The 20,028-nt window shown below is 33.6% G+C and overlaps 1 protein-coding gene across 1 annotated transcript in view; it reads right to left on the reverse strand.

Annotated features, from left to right (window-relative positions):
* The window catches only part of LOC111064625, a 101,616-nt gene extending 82,392 nt beyond the window's left edge, over positions 1-19,224 (reverse strand). Inside the window, exon 1 of the mRNA XM_039433292.1 lies at positions 18,861-19,224. Coding sequence (XP_039289226.1) covers positions 18,861-19,162 — 302 coding nt within the window. The 5' untranslated portion in view covers positions 19,163-19,224. The remainder of the gene's footprint in view (positions 1-18,860) is intronic.
* Positions 19,225-20,028: the final 804 nt, after the last annotated feature.

A 20,028-nucleotide genomic window follows, 5' to 3' on the forward strand; every position in this document is an offset into this window, starting at 1 on the left:
ACAACAAGTATGATGTGATAATTGGTTGTGATATGATGAGAGATCTTGGAGCTGCTCCTATCAATATAAATGGTCAATGGATAATCAAGTTGGGGGATAGAAATTATAAATCGAAAAATTCAATTGCTAAAGAAAAACATTTACTAATGGGTTCCATTGTGAGAGGAAATTGTAATGAACAATTTATAGACAAGGAAAAAGAAAAATTAGCATTCTATATGCTGGAAAAGTATAAGGACACTTTATATAATGAAGGAGAGAGTCTGACAACAACAGGGAGAGTTCAGCACTCAATTCAATTAAAGTCATCAAAACCAATATTTATAAAATCCAGAAGGTATCCACATGCAATGAAAAAAATCATTAGAGAACACATTAAGGATATGCTAGAACAGGGCATTATAAAAAAGTCTATCTCTCCATTTTGTAATCCATTATGGGTTGTACCAAAAAAGTCTTCCCCTGGAGAACCCAATCCTAATCGTCCACAACATCAGTTTTCAGTAAACATTTGGGCAGGAATCATAGGAGATCATCTACTTCTGTTCAAGCTTCCTCCCAGGCTTAATGGCATAATCTACTTAAACTTTTTGAGAGAGGAGCTATTTATCTTACTTGAGGATGTACCTCTTCAGTTGTGCCAAAACATTTGGTTTATGCATGATGGAGCTCCAGCACATTTCAGTGTTGCTGTTCATGAACACCTGAATCACAGCTTTCCAAATCAATGGATAGGCCGAGGTGGGCCAGTACCATGGCCAGCTAGGTCACTAGACTTAAATCCTTTGGATTTTTATCTTTGGGGACACTTGAAAACGTTGGAATACAATACTCCGATTGATACCATTGAAGAACTCCGATTAAGGATTTTGAACAGAATAGAAATGATAAAGCAGACTCCTGGAATATTTGAACGGGTCCAACAATCGATGAGAAGACGTCTGAACATTATGCATTCAGAACAACGGAGGTCACTTTGAGCATCATCTTTAGTCTTTTGGTATAAGTTAAATGTCATTTAGATATGTTACTTTCATATAAGAATCAAACTTTTCATAAAAACATAATATTTTATTTGCAATCAGCTACAACCTATGAGTTATTAGTTCTCTCCTCATAAAACAGTAAATTTTTGTGGTGTAATGTACTACATAATAATACATTTTATTCAAATTTAGTTTACACATTTTAAATGATTCTTTTCAGAATTGAATTCTCTACAATTTTTATTGCGAAAAATTATCTGTTTACTGGTCATTAAAGAAAGTTATTAGGCATCAAACGTAGAAGTCTGTGTTTTTCTACTTAGATTTTTTGCATATTTCAACTTTTTTCTCAAAAACTACTCACACTACAGCTTCCAGACTAGTTTTATTCAATTTTTCAGATATTTTTCCATATGAATCCAGCATAAGTTTTCCAAGAACTAGTCCCCAAACAATTCAGCATCGGTGTATTTCACCAGAGGAACTGAATTCCGGGCGAAATCTTTCACCCTGTATAGCTCGCTAATGAAGCATTTATGGATATATGTTTATAAGAACTTTTCTTCTTATTTTTACCTCTACTATCACGTATTAAATTATTTTACCATAATTAAGAATCACTTTGTATAGTTTTTCTTTATTTGTATTTATTGCTGTCTTGCAACTTTTAGTAATGTAATTTGTATTCTATATATTTTTAGTATTTTATATATAGATATATTTTTTCATAATTATGAACTCACCACTCATTGCATCTGTTGTGGTGTAGTGTAGGTCTACAGTGGCATTCAATTTTTACTGGAATTCAATTTTATTTTTAATATTCTTAATTTTTTTATACTCTTACTTTGTATAATGAATCATTGTAATATGTTGTCATGGAAACAATTTTTGGGAGAAATCCTATAAGTTTCCATGTTTTCTCAAATAAATGAATAAACTTTGGAAGAATTGAAGGGATTCTTAAAAATAATTTTGTATCCTACACTTCTCAAAAAGAATGGTGGTATCTAAATAAGGGCACCTTGAATTGTGTATCTTGCCAATTTTCATAAAAGAATATATTTTCAAATTTTGCTGTTTTCAGATTCTCAACATATTTCTGTACATGAAAGTACCAACATTACAGAGAGAAAAAATTATTACCAATGAGAAAATATTTTTTTCTACAACTGCGCGTAAAGAAAGAATTTACACACTCAATTCTCCTCATAAAACAGCTTATTTCTGAGGAGAATCTACTTTTTTGCTCGCTAACCATCCGCGCATGCACAGTAGATTTACTTTACGCTCCCAAATCATTCGCACATGCGCAGAAGAGTTTCTTTACGCTCCCTAATCAGCTGATTGTAAGCAGCTCGCCAAAAAGTCAGATCTTAACCTAAAAAGTAAGTAATTGTAACTCCGCCAATAGATTTAACAGGTTTGGGCAGTTGTAGAAAAAATTTTGTATGTAATTTGCGCGTAATGCTTCTTTATCGCTCTTGCAAAATTATCATGCTCCGCTTCGTGTCACGTGATAACTGTTTTGCGCGAGCGATAAAGTCGCGCATTATGCTCTTAATACATAAATAGCTATTTCTGATAACAGCTCCAACCAAATAAATTTGCTAGTTCTAGTCATTTTGTGTTCACTGCTCATTAAAAATATGTCTTTGGTAAATTTTTGTTACTATCCTCTATACTTATAAAATTCTTATCTCACTGACTCACTGATCACGATTTCTGGAAAACTACTGGACGGATTGCAACAAAACATGAAATATAGCTTCCTTATAAGTCCTAGGTGCTCACTAAGAAATCTTTTGGCGATATTTCAACTCTAAGGGTGGTTTTTAAGGGCTTAAAGCTCGTCTTTTAGCATGTATATTCTTCTTATTCCAATCTCTCAATTATAATTGAAATGTCCATACCATATGTTAATATACACCTATAATCTAGAGAGAGTACCTCTTCAAAACAGTTGTTAACTGGAAACCAAATTAATAATTTTGTCAGATTGGCATTAAGTTGAGTTAACTTTGTTAGGTTGGCACCAAGTTTAAGATTAAAATGCATTTATCGCGGAAAAATTGATTGGGCACTGCTACTTCAATCAGAGTTATTCCTGAGAATATTATATTATTATTTATTTTCCAATCACTTGATAATGACATTATTTATAGCCAAAACATGTCGTGTTGAATAATTTAAAAAAGGGTAATCAGATTTATAGGTATTAGTATATAATATATGAAGAAATATTTTTATTTCTATTCCTGGGAGTATAGATAATTTTTAAATTAAAAAAATTTAAAATTTTAAAATTTCCAAAAAAAATTAAGGTACCCCAATTTCTAAATTTCTATACGTTTCAAGGTCCCCTGAGTCCGAAAAAGTGGTTTTTGGGTATTGGTCTGTGTGTGTGTGTGTGTGTGTGTGTGTGTGTGTGTGTGTGTGTGTGTGTGTGTGTGTGTGTGTGTGTGTGTATGAATGAGTGTATGTGCGTCTGTGTACACAATATCTCATCTCCCATTCAACAGAATGACTTGAAATTTGGAACTTAAGGTCCTTCCCCTATAAGGATCCGACACGAACAATTTCGATCAAATGCAATCCAAGATGGCGGCAAAATGGCGAAAATGTTGTCAAAAACAGGGTTTTTCATGATTTTCTCGAAAACGGCTCCAACGATTTTGATCAAATTTATTCATATAAAAGTCATTTATAAGCTCTATCAACTGCAACTAGTCCCATATCTGTAAAAAAAAATCTCAGGAGCTTCGCCCCAGCTATGCAAAGTTTGATTTTAGTTTCCCAATTATCAGGCTTCAGATACAATTTAAACAAAAAATTCCAAGTGGAAAAGATTGGGCATGAAAATCTCTACAATTAATGTCCAGTAACATTTTCACCTAAAAGTGGAAATAAGCTCGAAGTTCGAGAAAATAAGATTATTCAATTTGCAAACTGTTGACAAGTGTTGATTCTATTAAATCACTAGCCGTCAGGCTCGCTTCGCTCGCCATATCCGTCTAGCTAGAGGGCTCCGCCCCCTGGACCCCCGACTGGATCGTCCAAGAATGAGATCAGCAGGCTCGCTTCGCTCGCCTGCATTTTTCATTTGAGCATTTTTATCATATGTTAGGGCAATCCAGTAGGGTCCAGATTAAACGTCTGGCTGAACGGATATGGCGAGCGAAGCGAGCCTGACGGCTAGTAATATAATATTCCCAGGATTGAAGTAGCAGTGCCCAATCAATTTTTCCGCGATAAATGCATTTTAATCTTCAACTTGGTGCCAACCTTACAAAGTCAACTCAACTTAATGCCAACCTGACAAAATTATTAATTTAGTTGCCAGTTAACAACTGTTTCGAAGAGGTACTCTATCTAGATTATTGTTCTATAGTAACATTATGATATATGATATGGAAATTTCAATTATAATTGAGAGATTGGGAGAAGAAGAATATACATGCTAAAAGACGAACTTTAAACCCTTAAAAACCACCCTTAGAGTTAAAATATTGCCAAAAGATTTCTTAGTGAGTCTCTAAAGGGCCAATTGAACATAACTACCAAATTTGAACGTTTTTGGTCCGGTAGATTTTTAGTTCTGCGAGTGAGTAAGTGAGTGAGTGAGTGAGTGAGTCAGTCAGTGAGTGAGTGCCATTTCGCTTTTATATATATAGATTCACTATGAACAAATAGCAGACTTCATGTGTCTGCAGCGTTATTGTCCTGTCACCAGCTGGCTTAGATCTTCGAATAGTAGACTAATTTAGATGCGCGGGAACACTAGCGTTAGTTGATCAATTTCAAAACGGCAAGGAAATTTGTGTGAGTGCGCCACACCAGATTTTTATGTTTCATAGAACAAACTTTTATGACGGGAGTTCTATCAATTGATCCTACTCTATCAAGACTAATTTTCTTTGTATATCTGACAGATCACGTGAACAGCTTAAACAATTTCGATGAAATTTCAATTATTCAGAATGATGAATGGAGGGTATTTTTAAAACTTCAGAAGTGTCCGTTGTGGAATCTGTGTGCAAAGAATGAGGACATTCGGGCAGAATTTAACTTGACGAAAGAAAGGGGTTATTTATTAAAACGGCCAAATAGCTGTTGTTGCTTTTCCTAATGTAAAAATATCTTCCATAGAAGTAAGGCGCTTTTCCCATGAATCAATTATTCCCAAACATTAGTTGTGTTGCCAAAGAAAATAGAAGGTAGCTTTTGATGAAAAGAATATGTATAACAGTTCGTTGATATTCACTTGAAACTGTCAGTATACCTCATTAATAGCATCAATGCTCCCCAATCAAATAATGCTGACACATTGATGTGAATCTTACTATAATTTGTTTACATTAGATCAGATGGAGATAAGATGATAGCTACTGATTCGATTTCAATATTATGATTGCCATTTTTGCTTTTTATGCCAGCTGTTATTAGCTTCGATTTCAATAATGTTTGACATTATTTTCGCTTTCTATACCCGTTGTTATTATTATGTGAAATAAGCTCTCATTAATAAAAGGAAAGTCAATCATACTAAGCGAACAATTTCTGTTTAAATATGTGTGTTTGCGGATTTGTAGTATGTATGTCTGATGGATCTAGAAAACGCCTCTAACATTTTTTTATTAAATCAGGAATAGACTACGTTTGCGATAAAAAAAATATTTTGGGAGAGGCCTCAACTCTGGGAAAAATCGCTGAAGCTCTTTCAGAAAGGATTATTGGTCCCTCAAGTAGCAGCTGATCAAAAAAAGTTTCCATACTCTGTTGAAAACGTGAGAAAGAAAGTGTGAGCAAGTGAAAAAAATATAATAGCTGTAGTTGTGAGTTACCAAATTTAGCGATCTTATTTTAAAACATTGCAGTATTCATGGAACATCTGGAAGAATAGGTACAGAAAATGACCGGATGATAGAAAAATAAATTTAAAATCGATCTCTCCAAACATAATAATATGGTAGTTGAATTGATGTTTATTGTGGGGTGATAGAAATGCGACTAATTTCTTCAGCTTCCTCTGTTGCTCTATGTTTCTATGCAGCCATGGTCTTGAGAGAGCCAGTTGTCCTGTCTGTTAATTCCTAACCCGGACTAAATACCACGAGAACCAATCAAATAAGCCTTCTATTAGAAAAAAAACCCTGCTCTGATAAGTTCTCATGGAATTTAATCATGATTGAAATTGAACAGGCTTTTGAGCTACTGGACCTGATATTTTCATGTTTCGAAATCAGCTAAAAACTATATCGAAAAAAAAACATAATATTCCATCAGCTGGTCCTATTTCCTTTCATCCTATACTATTAAACGAGCAATTTCCGTTTATATGTTTAGATGTTCAGATGTTTGGATGTTTAGATATTTAAATGTTTATAAGTTCGTATTTCACCAGATCTCGAAAACGGCTCTAACTATTCTCACGGAATTCAAAGCATAGTAGGTTTATAATATAAAAAATCTGGTGTGGCGCACTCACACAACTTTCCTTGCCGTTATTAGGATTGATCACCTGACGCTAGTGTTCACGCGCATCACAAGTCTACTACTTATAAACAAAGATCTACTACTTATAAACAAAGCCAGCTGGTGACAGGACAATAACGCTGGAGACATACGAGGTCTGATATCTCTTCATAGTGAATGATTTAATAGAATCAACAGTTGCCAACAGTTTGCAATTGGATAATCACATTTTCTCGAATTTCAAGCTTAATTTCAATTTTAGGTGAAAATGTTACTCAACATTAATTGTAGAGATTTTTATGCTCAATCTTCTCCACTAGAATTTTTTTGTTTATATTGTATCTGAAGACTGATAATTGGGAATCTGAAATTCAACTTTGCAAAGATGGGGCGGAGCTCCTGAAATTTTTACAGATATGGGACTTGTGGCAGTTGAGAGAGCTTATCAATGACTATTTCAGGTATGAATTTAATCAAAATCGTTGGAGCCGTTTTCGAGAAAATCGCGAAAAACCCTGTTTTTGACAACATTTTCGTCATTTTAGCCGCCATCTTGAATTGGATTTGATCGAAATTGTTCGTGTCGGAACCTTATAGTGTAAGGACCTCAAGTTCCAAATTTCAAGTCATTCCGTTAATTGGGAGATGAGATATCGTGTACACAGACGCACATACACTCATACACACACACACACACACACACACACACACACACATACAGACCAATACCCAAAAACCACTTTTTGGACTCAGGTGACCATGAAACGTATAGAAATGTAGAAATTGGGGTACCTTAATATTTTTTTCGGAAAGCAATACTTTCCTTACCTATGGTAATAGGGCAAGGAAAGTAAAAGTCGATTGCACTAGGTCTCATCTCTGGGAAAACTTGCTGAAGGACATTGAAAGGATAATTATTATTCATCCTTGTAAAAACAGCTGATAATAATTATTTCGTCGTCTCTTGTTGATGGAAGTGAGTGGGCGAGTTGAACTTTTGTAATCATTCAATCAGGAACTTAGTGCCGGTTGCAAAAAAAGCCGGATTATTTCCAATCCTGAAAAATTTCCAGTAGATCCATCTTTTTGAAATGGTCTTCTCTGATTTGGTTCACGTGAAATTAATCAGGATTAAAATTCAACCAGCTTTTGTGCAACTGGGCCTTCATGAGGGGAATTTTTGCATTCCTCTGGGAATTAATCTCAATTTACTGTGATTAGATAGAACATTTCTGTATGAACTATGAATGATATTATAATTTCTTCTTTCGTGATAAATATTTATGCTTTTGTACTACAGAGCTAAGCTCGGTCTCCGATATTGATGTCATTACATGACACAAGACAAACCTATTGATATTTATATCAATGAATCACAAGTAAATACTAAAGTTCTCAATTTAGATAGGAATTAAATCAAGTTACATGTTAATTTGCATTCAAATTTTCATCCCTAAGCTTTTGGTTTCAAGCTAAGATTAAAGAAAGAAATCATATAATGGTATACTAGTCAATAATCAAAATGATTGAATAAACTCTATTCAGAATTATTCAAATGTTATTGAAATCTCCACTTGAAAATTCCCACTTTAATATTTATTATAGTAAAGTTTAGGGCATGAGAAATCAGCCACATTGAATGTTAGACTAATTATTATGAATGGACTCTTATATATAAATGGACTTCCATGAAAGAAAGAATCAGTGGATTGGCTGCTTTTACACTTTTGAATGAGTGAAACGAAGAGTAAAGCTGCGTTTACACCAAAGTTATTAACAAAGTGTAAACATTTGATGAACATATGTGTTAGTCAAGCTCCGTTCAATCTAATAGAATCCATAAGGATTAAGTTATCAACATTTTGTCAATAACTACTCTGCGTTTAGAGAAAGATTCATTTTCAGGTGTAGTGGATATATGCATTTGCGCCTTCGGTGTGAACCAGCTTAAGCGATAGGCTATGCCAGAAATTCCAGAATAAGCAAGAGATTCATGGATACCAGAGTCAACCAATTCCAAATAAACTTGATTTGGAATTCTATATCAATTGCATCAAGCAAAAGCAAAAATAACATGATCAGTGCTAATTTGATAACTGTCAATGAGAAATATTAATTGCCAATGGATAAAGTCGAGGTCGACTCTTAAGCCCCGCCCAATATTCAACAAAATTCGTTGCAATTAGTCTACTATTCTACAGAGCACTTCCAACACATCAATTAATAATTAATAATTCAAATGATTAGACTCAATAATTTTCATGCCAAGCAGTGGCCTAATTTCTTTATTTATTACCGATAGAGGGCAGATCATAAGATGCTCCTAGCAAATAGTAGGTCCGTGATACAAAAATTTGAGCTCAGTCTCATCTCTGAGATAACTTGAGAGGAAAAATTGATCATCCAAGTGGCAGCTCATTGAAACAGAAATTTTCATCGTTTGTTGAAAACTAAAGAGAGGAAGAGAGAAAATTAACAGCTGTGGTTATAACATTTGGCAATAAAATTTGAAAACATTGCATGATTCAATAAAAATATTCCCCGATGTCAAGATGAGTGCATAAGAGCAACTGGGTGACACCATAAGGCATCGCTAACTTTTGATTGCTTTTTAAAATACGCAGTTGAATTTATATTTCAACAGAGCTGAATGTGTTGTTCAAACTGAGGTGATAGCAACGCAACTAATCATCACATTTACTGTGAACGATTTTTGGGTAACTAAGTATTATAGAAATGTATTTGAATGAAACTTGAAACGATCCTATATATAATAACATTTTCATCGAGGGAGAGCACCTTCTCGGATACAAAATTCTATGAAATTGACGAGACTATATTAATTTATTATTCAAGTTATATTCAGCAAGCAATTTATGTTTTTATGATGGATCTCAAAAACGATTAAAACGGCTTTGGTAGAATTCAGGTTATAAATATTTTACTAAGATAATCTGATCATTTAATTCCCGTAGCGAAGCACGGGTACCCTATAATTTTATAAAAATCACTGCCATATCAATTACATAAATACCAATGATTGGATATTGATCATTTTAATGGACTTCACGACTATATGACTACAAACAGTGGAAGCATTAAACAAAACAATCAGTTGCAAAACGTGTAGTAAACAATCTTGTGTATAAGGTTGTTCCAATATTGTGAATATTTGATAGATATTATCAAAACAGAATATTGATATCAGTGATATTGAAAGTGATATTATCGCAACAAAATATTGATATCACCAATATCAAATAATGAGCTGTATAATAATAATGGAATAATTAAATTTTATTCCTCTTTACAAAAGCATAGAGAATTACAATTTTAAAAATATGAACTAACTTGACCATACTAACCAGTGTTCCTGAACAACTTGCAGAAAAATAACATAATCATCAGTATTTAACAAATCACAACATGGTTATAACTTGATTATATAAAATAAAATCAATTGATCTTTGAGTCCAGGATTATTTAAAAAATATTTAAGGATGGTTCTTCTCGAGATGAGAAGACAAGTTGGTAGTGTTACCACTGTATTAAATATATTTTAGGCACTGTTTACAAGAGCAGTTTTTGAATATTTATTTTTTCCGGAAATAATTCCAGACTTTACTTACTGAAGGTGCCATTGTAGTTGTATCTTATCAGAATTAGTTTAAAATTAATATTTATAAATAACAAAATCACCTAGCACAGTAAGTAGTCACTGTCACGGGTCACCATTAAACTTTTGGAAATAAAGGTTTGAAGTCATAATATTGGTTGGAATACAAATATCAAAAGCCGATATTTTTTCGATATTGATGAAAATCTTTTAATATCCCATAATATTGAAACCAATAAATCGATATTATATTGGAGATATTGAATCAAAAATATCAATATTCAACAATTGGAACATCCTTACTTTTGTATTGAAAGTTGCAATTTATGTGAAGTTTCTGAACATTGTGAAGTTCTGTGATTCCTCATAATAATGCCGAGATCTAAGAAGTTATTCAAGAAACGGAAAGGCATCAGTGGTAGGAAAAATAAGCAAGTCACTGATCCAGAGGAATCTGTTGAAGTGTTAGGGTTAGGTAGTGAAATGCAGCTTGATGCTTCTGTTGCAAGCAGTAGTGCTTCTGAAAGGAAAATTCCGAAATCTCTTGCATTATATGATGAAAAAGAAAACTCTTCAACCGTAATAAGTTAAGGTAACATTGTGGTTGAAATTCAAGTACTCAGTGAACTGATTTCAAAAGTTGTTGGATGCAAATTTTATAATAGCAAGAACATCATGACATTTCTTGGAAACTAGTGTAATAGATTAGGATTGGCATATAAATTAATTTTAAAATGCTCAAATTGTCTAGCAAATAAATCCATGAGAACATGTAATGGATTAGAAAATAATCTAAGGTTTGCGTATGGTATAAGAGCTATAGGAAGGGAACAGGCATCAGCAGAAACATTGTGTGCTGTCATGAATCTTCCCAAGCCACTTTCAAGATTCCAAAATATAACAAATATACTAGGTAATGTTACAAAAGAAGCTGCTATTGATTCAATGAGAGAAGCTGTGCAAGAAGCAGTTGATGTTGAAGATAGTACTGGATTGACAGTAGCTATTGATGGTACATGGCAGAAGAGAGGATTCAAAAGTTTGAATGTGTAGTTTCTGCTACAACTATCACATCAGGAAAGGTGATTGATGTTGGAATTTTAAGTAAGTATTGTCAAATATGTAAATATGTTAATGATGATAGTAGAGAGACATTTTAGGAGTGGTTTGTTTCAGCAAATTATTCTGGAGTAAGAAGAGGAATGAAGGCTGCAGGTGCTCTTGCAATTTTCCAATGTTCAAAGAATATGTATGGTGTGAAATATACCAAAAATTTGGGAGATGGAGACAGTAGGAGGGATATAAAAAGTTGTTGAATCTGCTCCCCATGGAATGAAAACTGTTAAAAAGTTAGAGTGTATTGGTCACATACGTAAGTGGATGGGGAGAAGGCTAAGAAAGTTGCGGCAGGATTTGAAAAATTCAGTACTCAGTGATGGAGAAAAAATTTCAGGTAGAGGGAGATTGACTGATGAGGATATCGATAAGCTTCAGAGCTACTATGGAAATGCAATAAGAAATCATTTCTCGAGTGTTGAGGAAATTAGGAAAGCTGTGTGGGCAATCTATTTCCACAGCACATCAAGTGATGATAGGCCCTCACACCGACTTTGTCTAAATGATGACCGCACCTGGTGCAAGTACAACAAGGCACAAAAAGAAGGAACATCATATACTCATGAAAATGCAATTCCAACTGCAATAGCTGAGATAATCAAGCCAATCTTCAGAAGTTTAGCTGAACTCTAACTTCTCCAAAAGTGCTTACATGGACTGACACAAAATCTCAATGAATCATTCAACAATATCATATATGGACCCATATCCCAAAAAAAGTTTTTGTTGGTTTGAGAACCATCAAGTGTGGTGTATAGGATTCAGTGCTATCTTGCAATGATGGGCATCATGGTAGGATCTGTGTTTTTGAGAAACTTGGGCTGAATCCTGGCCAAAATATGATCGAGGCATGATAACAAGCGCATCAAAGAAGCCAACATTGAAGCCAATAAAATGTATAAATGGGTGCAAACAAAAGGAAACGTGCTGATAATGAAGAAGATGACCCTCAGGACCCATTGTTTGGTGGAGGAATGCACTAAAACAATGTAAGTGATTCATTTATTATAATTTTCACATTTTTTTCTTACACTAAACTTCAACTTGATTTTCCTACAAACTCACTGTTTCCTTACATTGGTACCTTTTTCTCAGGATCCATAAGCAATAGAGAGCTGATATTTTCAGTGAGGTTCAGGGATGGCCTGATACACTTACTGAGTTTTTTGAGTCTGTATTTTCATTATTGATCATATTAAAATATTTTTCAGTGAAATATCATATAAAAAAAAGTAAATTTTTGGGAAAATATTCAAACTATATATGTGAGTTTTGAATTTTAAAAAAGAACTCAGTTGATAGTGAAAGGTACAAATAGTCTATGTGCAAAAGCTCATCCCTATATCATCAATAAAACCTGAGAAAAATGTTCCCAAAAATCATAAAATTAGCATTGGCAAGATACAAACTACAATATCCCATAAATGAGAATTCTCAGAACAATCAATTCAATTCAAATCATATAAATGGGAGTCATAAAAGAAGTTTTCAGGGTAATAAACAATTCCAAAATAGTAGAAATATGAATTATTTCCAGGCAAATCAACAGTGTTCAAATAGAAATAAAAATATTCCATTTTCCAAAATACTGTACAGCCTAATATTTTCTTTTTTCTTTGGGGCTACTTTTAATATAAATAAAAATAATATAAATCTGAGTACCTTTTTAAATCATTTCCTTACGAAAAAATTCAGATAGACAGCTGTTTTTTAGAGGGAAAAAGGAGGTTGGGGAGTTGGGGAGAAAATGGTGGTAGGCTATCAGAATAATGTGTATTGTTTGTATAGGAAGTTTGTATTAAATTGTCTTCTTTATTGCATAATAAACAGAACATTAATAAAATGTCGTGCTTTAAATTCAATAATGTTACAGTATTATGCAGTGTATCAGGCTATGCCTAGCAGTTTGAAATTTATACAGGACAAGAAAATAGTATCATAATTGAGCCAAATATTGTGCTTGTGCCAATATTGTGAAACGATGATCCCTTATTATACCTCACGACAAAAATCATAAATTATTTTGTGACAACGATTTCACAACTGTGGGGTTATTAGTTCATCTACATCGAAAAGGTGAATTGTGGGTAGGAACAATTTGTAAAAATAGATTCCCCAATTTGAATTTATCATATGAGAAATAGTTGAACAAATCTGGGCCGTGCACTTCTATAGAACATTTTTTCAATGTTGATGGAACTGATGTGTCAGTTGTAGGATGGTTTGATAATAAACTTGTTGCGTTATCATCCACTTATGTTGGGAAAAATCCAAAATACACGGTAACGCGATTTGATCGAAAAAATAAGAAGGAAATTGAAATAGAAAAGCCGTCAATAGTCGAAGAATATAATAGATTCATGAAGGGTGTTGACCTAATGGACATGATTATGGGCATTAATAGGATAACAATGAGGTCAAAAAAGTAATTCTGCATATTCTATCATTTAATTTTATTCTATCTTATTATCATATCAACGATCAATGCTTGGCTTTTATTCCGCAGAGTACATGGGAAATCAATTACCTTCACTAATTTCAGAGATCAAGTTGGTCTGTACAAGTCAGGTGACTTATCAGAAAACCCCAAGCGTGGATGTCCCAGTCAGGAATGCTTAGTACAGCTGATAAGTAAGAAAAAGCGAGGCCCAAAGCAGCCAGTGCCTAAACTTTTTGGACATATGCGAAAATTTCTACCGAACAGGGTTAGATACAAGCATCCCAAATGGTAAAAACAAACATTCACGTTTTGTGAGAAATGTGAAGTTTCACTATGCTCAAATAAAAAAAAAACGATTGTTTTGCAGATTATCATTCGCCATAAAGGAATAGGCCTTTATTTGTGTGAATTTATTCACTGAAATGTGCTTAATTAAGTTTATAGATGAATCCATCTTTATGTTCTAATTGTTATCTGTGTATAATTTATCCGACTTACAATAAACTGATTCATATTCGAATCACCATGCAATGAAAGAAAAACGCCACTATCAACTTCATGTCTCTATGATGCATGGTGATTCATTTAAATATGAATCAGCTAGTTTTTACCAAATTGTCCTCCCTCGAAAATTGTTTAAATCATTTTTCTATAACATTTTATGACAATATCTTTACAAAAAACCATTTTGTGAAAATTTGAAAATTCATGTAGTGAAGGGTTACAATTGAAATTCAGACCGAGATACAGAATAAGATAGATAATGAGGAAGAAAGTAAAATTATTTCTAAGAATAATTTCAGTGATAACAAACGTTTTTTATGACAGATATGACATACAAATGAATATTGACAAGAGAAATCCAATGATGTTCATTATAGGATTGGAAAATTATAATTATTCAAAGAAATAATGTCAAGTGATGGGAGAAATTACAAGTTATTTTTTAAAATAATTTCTATATCTGTAGATATAGAAAATCTTTAGATTTCTATATCTGTTTCTGTATCACATAGATGATTTTAAAACTTTCAAGAGTAAGTTCATTCGTAAATTTTGGTCTAAAGACATTCAGAAAGGAGCTAGGTCATACTTAGTTTGGTGAATACAGAATAGGCAGTCATATAAGTCCCAGTGAGTAATTCATTAGTAAGTTCAATGTTGTTAAAAATTTTATTCAGTCTATTGAAGCTGATATAATCTATGATTTATTAAAAATCACTATGATCAAATGATTATTGCAACTGCGGCTGTTAGGAATATCACTTGTGTTGATGAATTCATAACAATATTGGATGAGTTTGCTGTAATGGATCAGTATGATCCTAATAGGAGAAATAAAGGAAGTAAAGTTGAAAATTGATTGAACTTCTAGGGATGAGTATGAAGCAGAAGATAGAATTTTCCATTAAAACTAAAATAATGATACTTTTTCTAAGAAACATTTTCATGATAATCAGCAGTTCAGTAGATTTTATCGGAATCATTATCCTTAGAGAGAGTCATTTGATAAACTAACTCTCAAAGCAAGGTCAGACAGTGAATTAATCGAGTGGTCAAGTTGCTAATCAGTCGTCTAGTGAAGCATCAATTAATAATTTGATTACAACTGCAGAAATAGCAACCAAACCATCACCATCCATTGTTATCAATGTTGGGCAAGAAATAGTTTATGATTGGGAGATAGTCCTGCTCAATTCACTTACTTAAGTAATAGAGGTAACAGCACTATAGATCTCATCTGGGTTAATAGACAACTAGCCGATATCAGCTTAGATATGTCAATCACAGAGGAATTACTAACATCCGATCACATGGCGATAATGATAGAAATTGAAAAAGCAACCACTATAAATAGGATAATAGAGCTAGAAAGAACAATCATTCAAAACTAAACTAAAATGGATAGGAGATAGGAAAATACAGTACTGTAATTTAATAGAAGAATCTCTCCCCCTTGATTTAGAATTTAACTGCAATATACTCGACAAAACTTTGAAATCAACAATAAAGAATTGCGCCCATCAATCAGGTATGATAAAGAAAACAGGTTTTAAGCACAGCACCAATCAGCCGTGGTATGATAGGGAATGTAGAGAGTTGAAGAGAAAGCTGAGAAAAACATACAGAGAGCTGAAAAGGAGCAACTTCAACGAAACTATATTGAATAATTTCATTTCAGAGAAGAAAAAGTACAAAGAATTCATTCGACAGAAGAAGGTAGCTTATCAGAATGAATGGAGAGATAGATTATCTAACGTTAGGTCGAGTAAGGAATTTTGGTTATCTGTGAAACATTTCAAGATAAGGAAACCAAGGTGTAATAATATAGAGACAGAGATATGGGTCAATCACTTCCGTGAAAAATATAAATTAGAAGGAGAATTTGTGGAATTTAATTTTTCAGACGCAAGACATCCTTTTTTGGACGTAGATTTTAGTAGAGAAGAGATTATTGCAGTAATTAAGAATCTTAAAAGTAATAAAGCACCGGGCGAGGATGGTATTCTAAATGAATTCTATAAGGCTTTACCAGACAAGGGCATATATTATTTGAAGGGGCTTTTCAACAGTATTATTAGAGAAGAGAAAACTCCTATAGAGTGTGCTGAAATTATGATATTTCAATTGTTTAAGAAGGGAGATGTAAAAGATCCTAAAAATTATAGATGTATTGCTTTAATTAATACTATAATGAAAACGTTTACTTCAGCAATAGATCATCGGCTGTTGGAGTGGGTGGAAAGCTGTAATCTCCTACCAGAACATCAAGCAGGGTTTAGATGTAACAGGGGTGGTTTTCCTCCACCTACTGTCCAAAGTACTTTACTTCCTCGAACATAATACTAAGGTGTCACTTTTTTGCTCTTGGTACTAAAAAACAGAAAAACTCCCTAGGGAGGAGAAGTAACTCCATTTGAATAACATGAGAAGCATCTCAATTTTAAAAACTTACATTGGAAATAGGTGAGAAGGTCTAAGCTCAGATGATGAAGCATTTGGAGTAGTCATTGAGCCAATACCTCAAATTCAATACCTCAACCATATTTGATCAACATATAAAATATATGTTTGTATGATACAGTTATAACATAATTCATAATAACAATAATAATAAATTTGTCAATGTCTGTCATTTGTAAATGAGATACCAAGGTTTAAAATAGCAAAACCAGCCAAAACATGTAACTAAACTGCTTTTCAGTCTCTTGCAAAGTGGATCATATTTTCATTGAAATATCTTGTGATTGTGTCCCGCACAAAAAGAGCATCACTCGATTGTCGTCCTCTCTGACGTTGTCTTCTTGGAACTTCAATGTTCTTAGGTTCAACTGTCTTCACATCTGTCAAATGCCTCTCAAATCCTTCTCTATCTATTATAGTGTTTTGAAGGACACACATAACTTTTATTATCATGTCAACTGTTTCATGGTCAGTTTCAATATTTTTAGACAAAAGTCTCCATTTTGAGTACAGGATTCCAAACGTACACTCAATACAATTTCGAGCCCTTGAGTGTCTTTTATTGAAGACGATTTTTTCTTCATTGAGATTTTCTACATTGTAAGGTGTTAGTACATTTACGGACAAGGGGAAGGCTTCATCTGCGAGAAATACCAATGGCGTTGTAAATTTAGTCCCAGGCAAACAAGCATCATCCAGAATGGCAATTTCTTTGTTTTTTATCATTCAATAAAAGTCAGAGGAAGCAAAAGTGGCTCCATCGCTTTGTTTTCCAAATCCTCCTACATCGATTACAAGAAATCTGTATTTTGCATCACGAATTCCCAGTAAAACAATGGAGTAGAATTTTTTGTAGTTATAGAACATTGTGCCTGAATGTGGAGGGCAAGAAATTCTGACATGCTTTCCATCAATGCATCCCATACAGTTGGGAAAATTCCACAAGTTACAAAATTCTTTGCTTGTCTGTGTGAAGCATTCTTTTGAAGGAGGCGGCATATGTAAAGGCTGCAAGATATTCCAAAGAACGTTGACAGTTCCTTCACTATCTTGCTAATTGTAGATGCACCAATACGAAATGAGAACGATAAACTTTTGAATGAAGATCCAGTCGCCAAGTATCTGCAACAATAAAATATATGTGTAAACCTAGAACCTAGAATTGATGTAAAACTGCCTAAATTGTTTAGGTTTCAGTCTGTTAAACGTTTATCTCACCTCAAAGGTCTTATCAAACTTACATGGTCTTATTTAGGGCACTCTTTAGGAATTTAAAAATGGTCTACAGTAGCTTTGTCTGATTTGATGGGAACCAAAATATTTTTTTTCATTATAGATTAATATGTAACATCAGCAAAATGTAATACTTATTTTTTCAGTAAAAGATGCTCAAAGCAAATGGAAGTCATTAAGGGACTATTACAGGAAGGAAGTAAGAAAAATGCAAGAATAAAGATCGGGATCCGGCGCAGAATCGCTGTACAAATCTGATTGGCCATATTTTTTGATGTTAGATTTTCTGAGATCACAATTCAAGACTAGACCTACATCTGGGAATATCAAGAAAAAATGTGAAAATTTGGAGGAGCAGACGACAGACACAAACTTTGAAGAGGCAAACCTTGAAGACAACGCAAACGATATAAGTGTAGATTATCCAAGTGAATCACAAGTTACTGAGGGCGGCAACGATGTCGGCAATGTCAGTACCTCAGCTTCTGTCAAGTGCCGTCCGTCAAGTGCCAATGAAAAAACTATGAATGAAGGTCTTGTCCACCAAAATAATTTTAATAAGAGAAGGGCACAAAATCCTGAATTGAAGAAACTGATCCAGATTGAGGAAAAGAAGATGGCACTTTTAGAAGAAAAGCGGGCTCGAAGAGAAGAAAAGCCAAATGACGACATGATGTTTTTTGAAAGCCTTTTGCCTCACATGAAAAATATAAATGGAGCTGAAAAACTACTTTTCCGAAATGAAGTTACAAATCTAGTACTAAAATATGCATACTCGCACGACTCTTCTAGACCGTCTACAGCTACTAGTAACTATTCCATTCATCAGTCATTTGTGCCTTCAGACCACTCTCTTCAAAATAGTACATCACCAACACCCCAACAAGACAACAGCTTATTAGATTTAGATCAGTGGAATCAAAGTTTTAACCCTTAACACAAGAACAGTAACATTTTAGATTTAGAGTCAAAAAATGTGTGTCTTTTCAAAATGTGGTTTTAATTTTTTTTTCATGATATAAACAGTTACCTCAATGTTATAACCAGCTTCTCCTCAGGTTCAATAGGCTGCTTGACGAAATTAGTGAATTTTGTTACCATTTGAGGTTGAATATGGTTTAAAATGAACTGAAAGGTACTGTACTCCATCCTGGTGTATTGAAAGAACTGATCAGGATACTCCTTTAATTGGGGAAATAGGTGATGGTATTCACCTAAAGTATCACGTTTTTCGTTCAATGGATGCACAGCACAACTCCTAACACCTTTAACACATAAAACTTTGAGGGCACTGTTCTCCAATAAATACTCGTCATCACTATCTGATAGCATTTTGTCGACTAAACTCTTTTCTCCTCCCAGTCGCGGGAGTCAACTCGCCGCTCCACTATGTGCGTGTGAAGAGTTGCATGACTCGCCGCTTGACTCTTGACTCGCCGCTCCACTATGTTTTTACCCTTGGAATGGAGGATTCACAATATTACAAGCAAGAGTTGATAGCCTAGTAATGAATATAATTGACACCAAAAAATTTACTATGTAGGCAGGGAAAAGTCAAATTCATAATATGTCTGAAGCATTGTATGAAATAATAACAAAACCCTGAGAGAAAAGAAAGGAGAGAAGTATGAAAAATATCATAGATCACAATGAATATATAATTCCAATTTCTATATCTCTGAAGAATAGGAAAATGACAGGGGAATAAGAGGAGGAAGAGGCAATGGAATGAAAATATGAAGGTACTAGCGATAGATAAATATGTATTTGAAAGCTAGGATCCTCAAATAGGACCTTTGAGACCTATTGCTTCGGCAATGGAGGAGTAGATGAAAAAAGGACAGTAAAATCTCTCATAATAAGAACAGGAAATAATTCTATTATTAATATGAGATACATTGATTACAAAAGGAGGAACATTACAGGAAACAATAATGTGAAAAAGATAACTGTGCATGATTAACATTAATAAGTGATTGAAGAAATCAATTTGTAGCTATGCCTGTATCTAGAACTATGAAAAGGATTCTATTTTTTGAGTAAAGTAATGCCTAATTATTCTAGTAAGAAGAAATATTTTTACTTGAGACTAGATATGTGGAGAATTTAAAAACTTGGAAGAGTAATGAAGATAATGGAACATGATTGATTGATTGATTGATTGAGTACTTTATTTATGTAGATTACAATATATACTG

This window comes from Nilaparvata lugens, chromosome 1 (genome assembly GCF_014356525.2).
Source record: "Nilaparvata lugens isolate BPH chromosome 1, ASM1435652v1, whole genome shotgun sequence".
In the NCBI taxonomy this organism is placed as follows: Eukaryota; Metazoa; Arthropoda; class Insecta; order Hemiptera; family Delphacidae; genus Nilaparvata; species Nilaparvata lugens.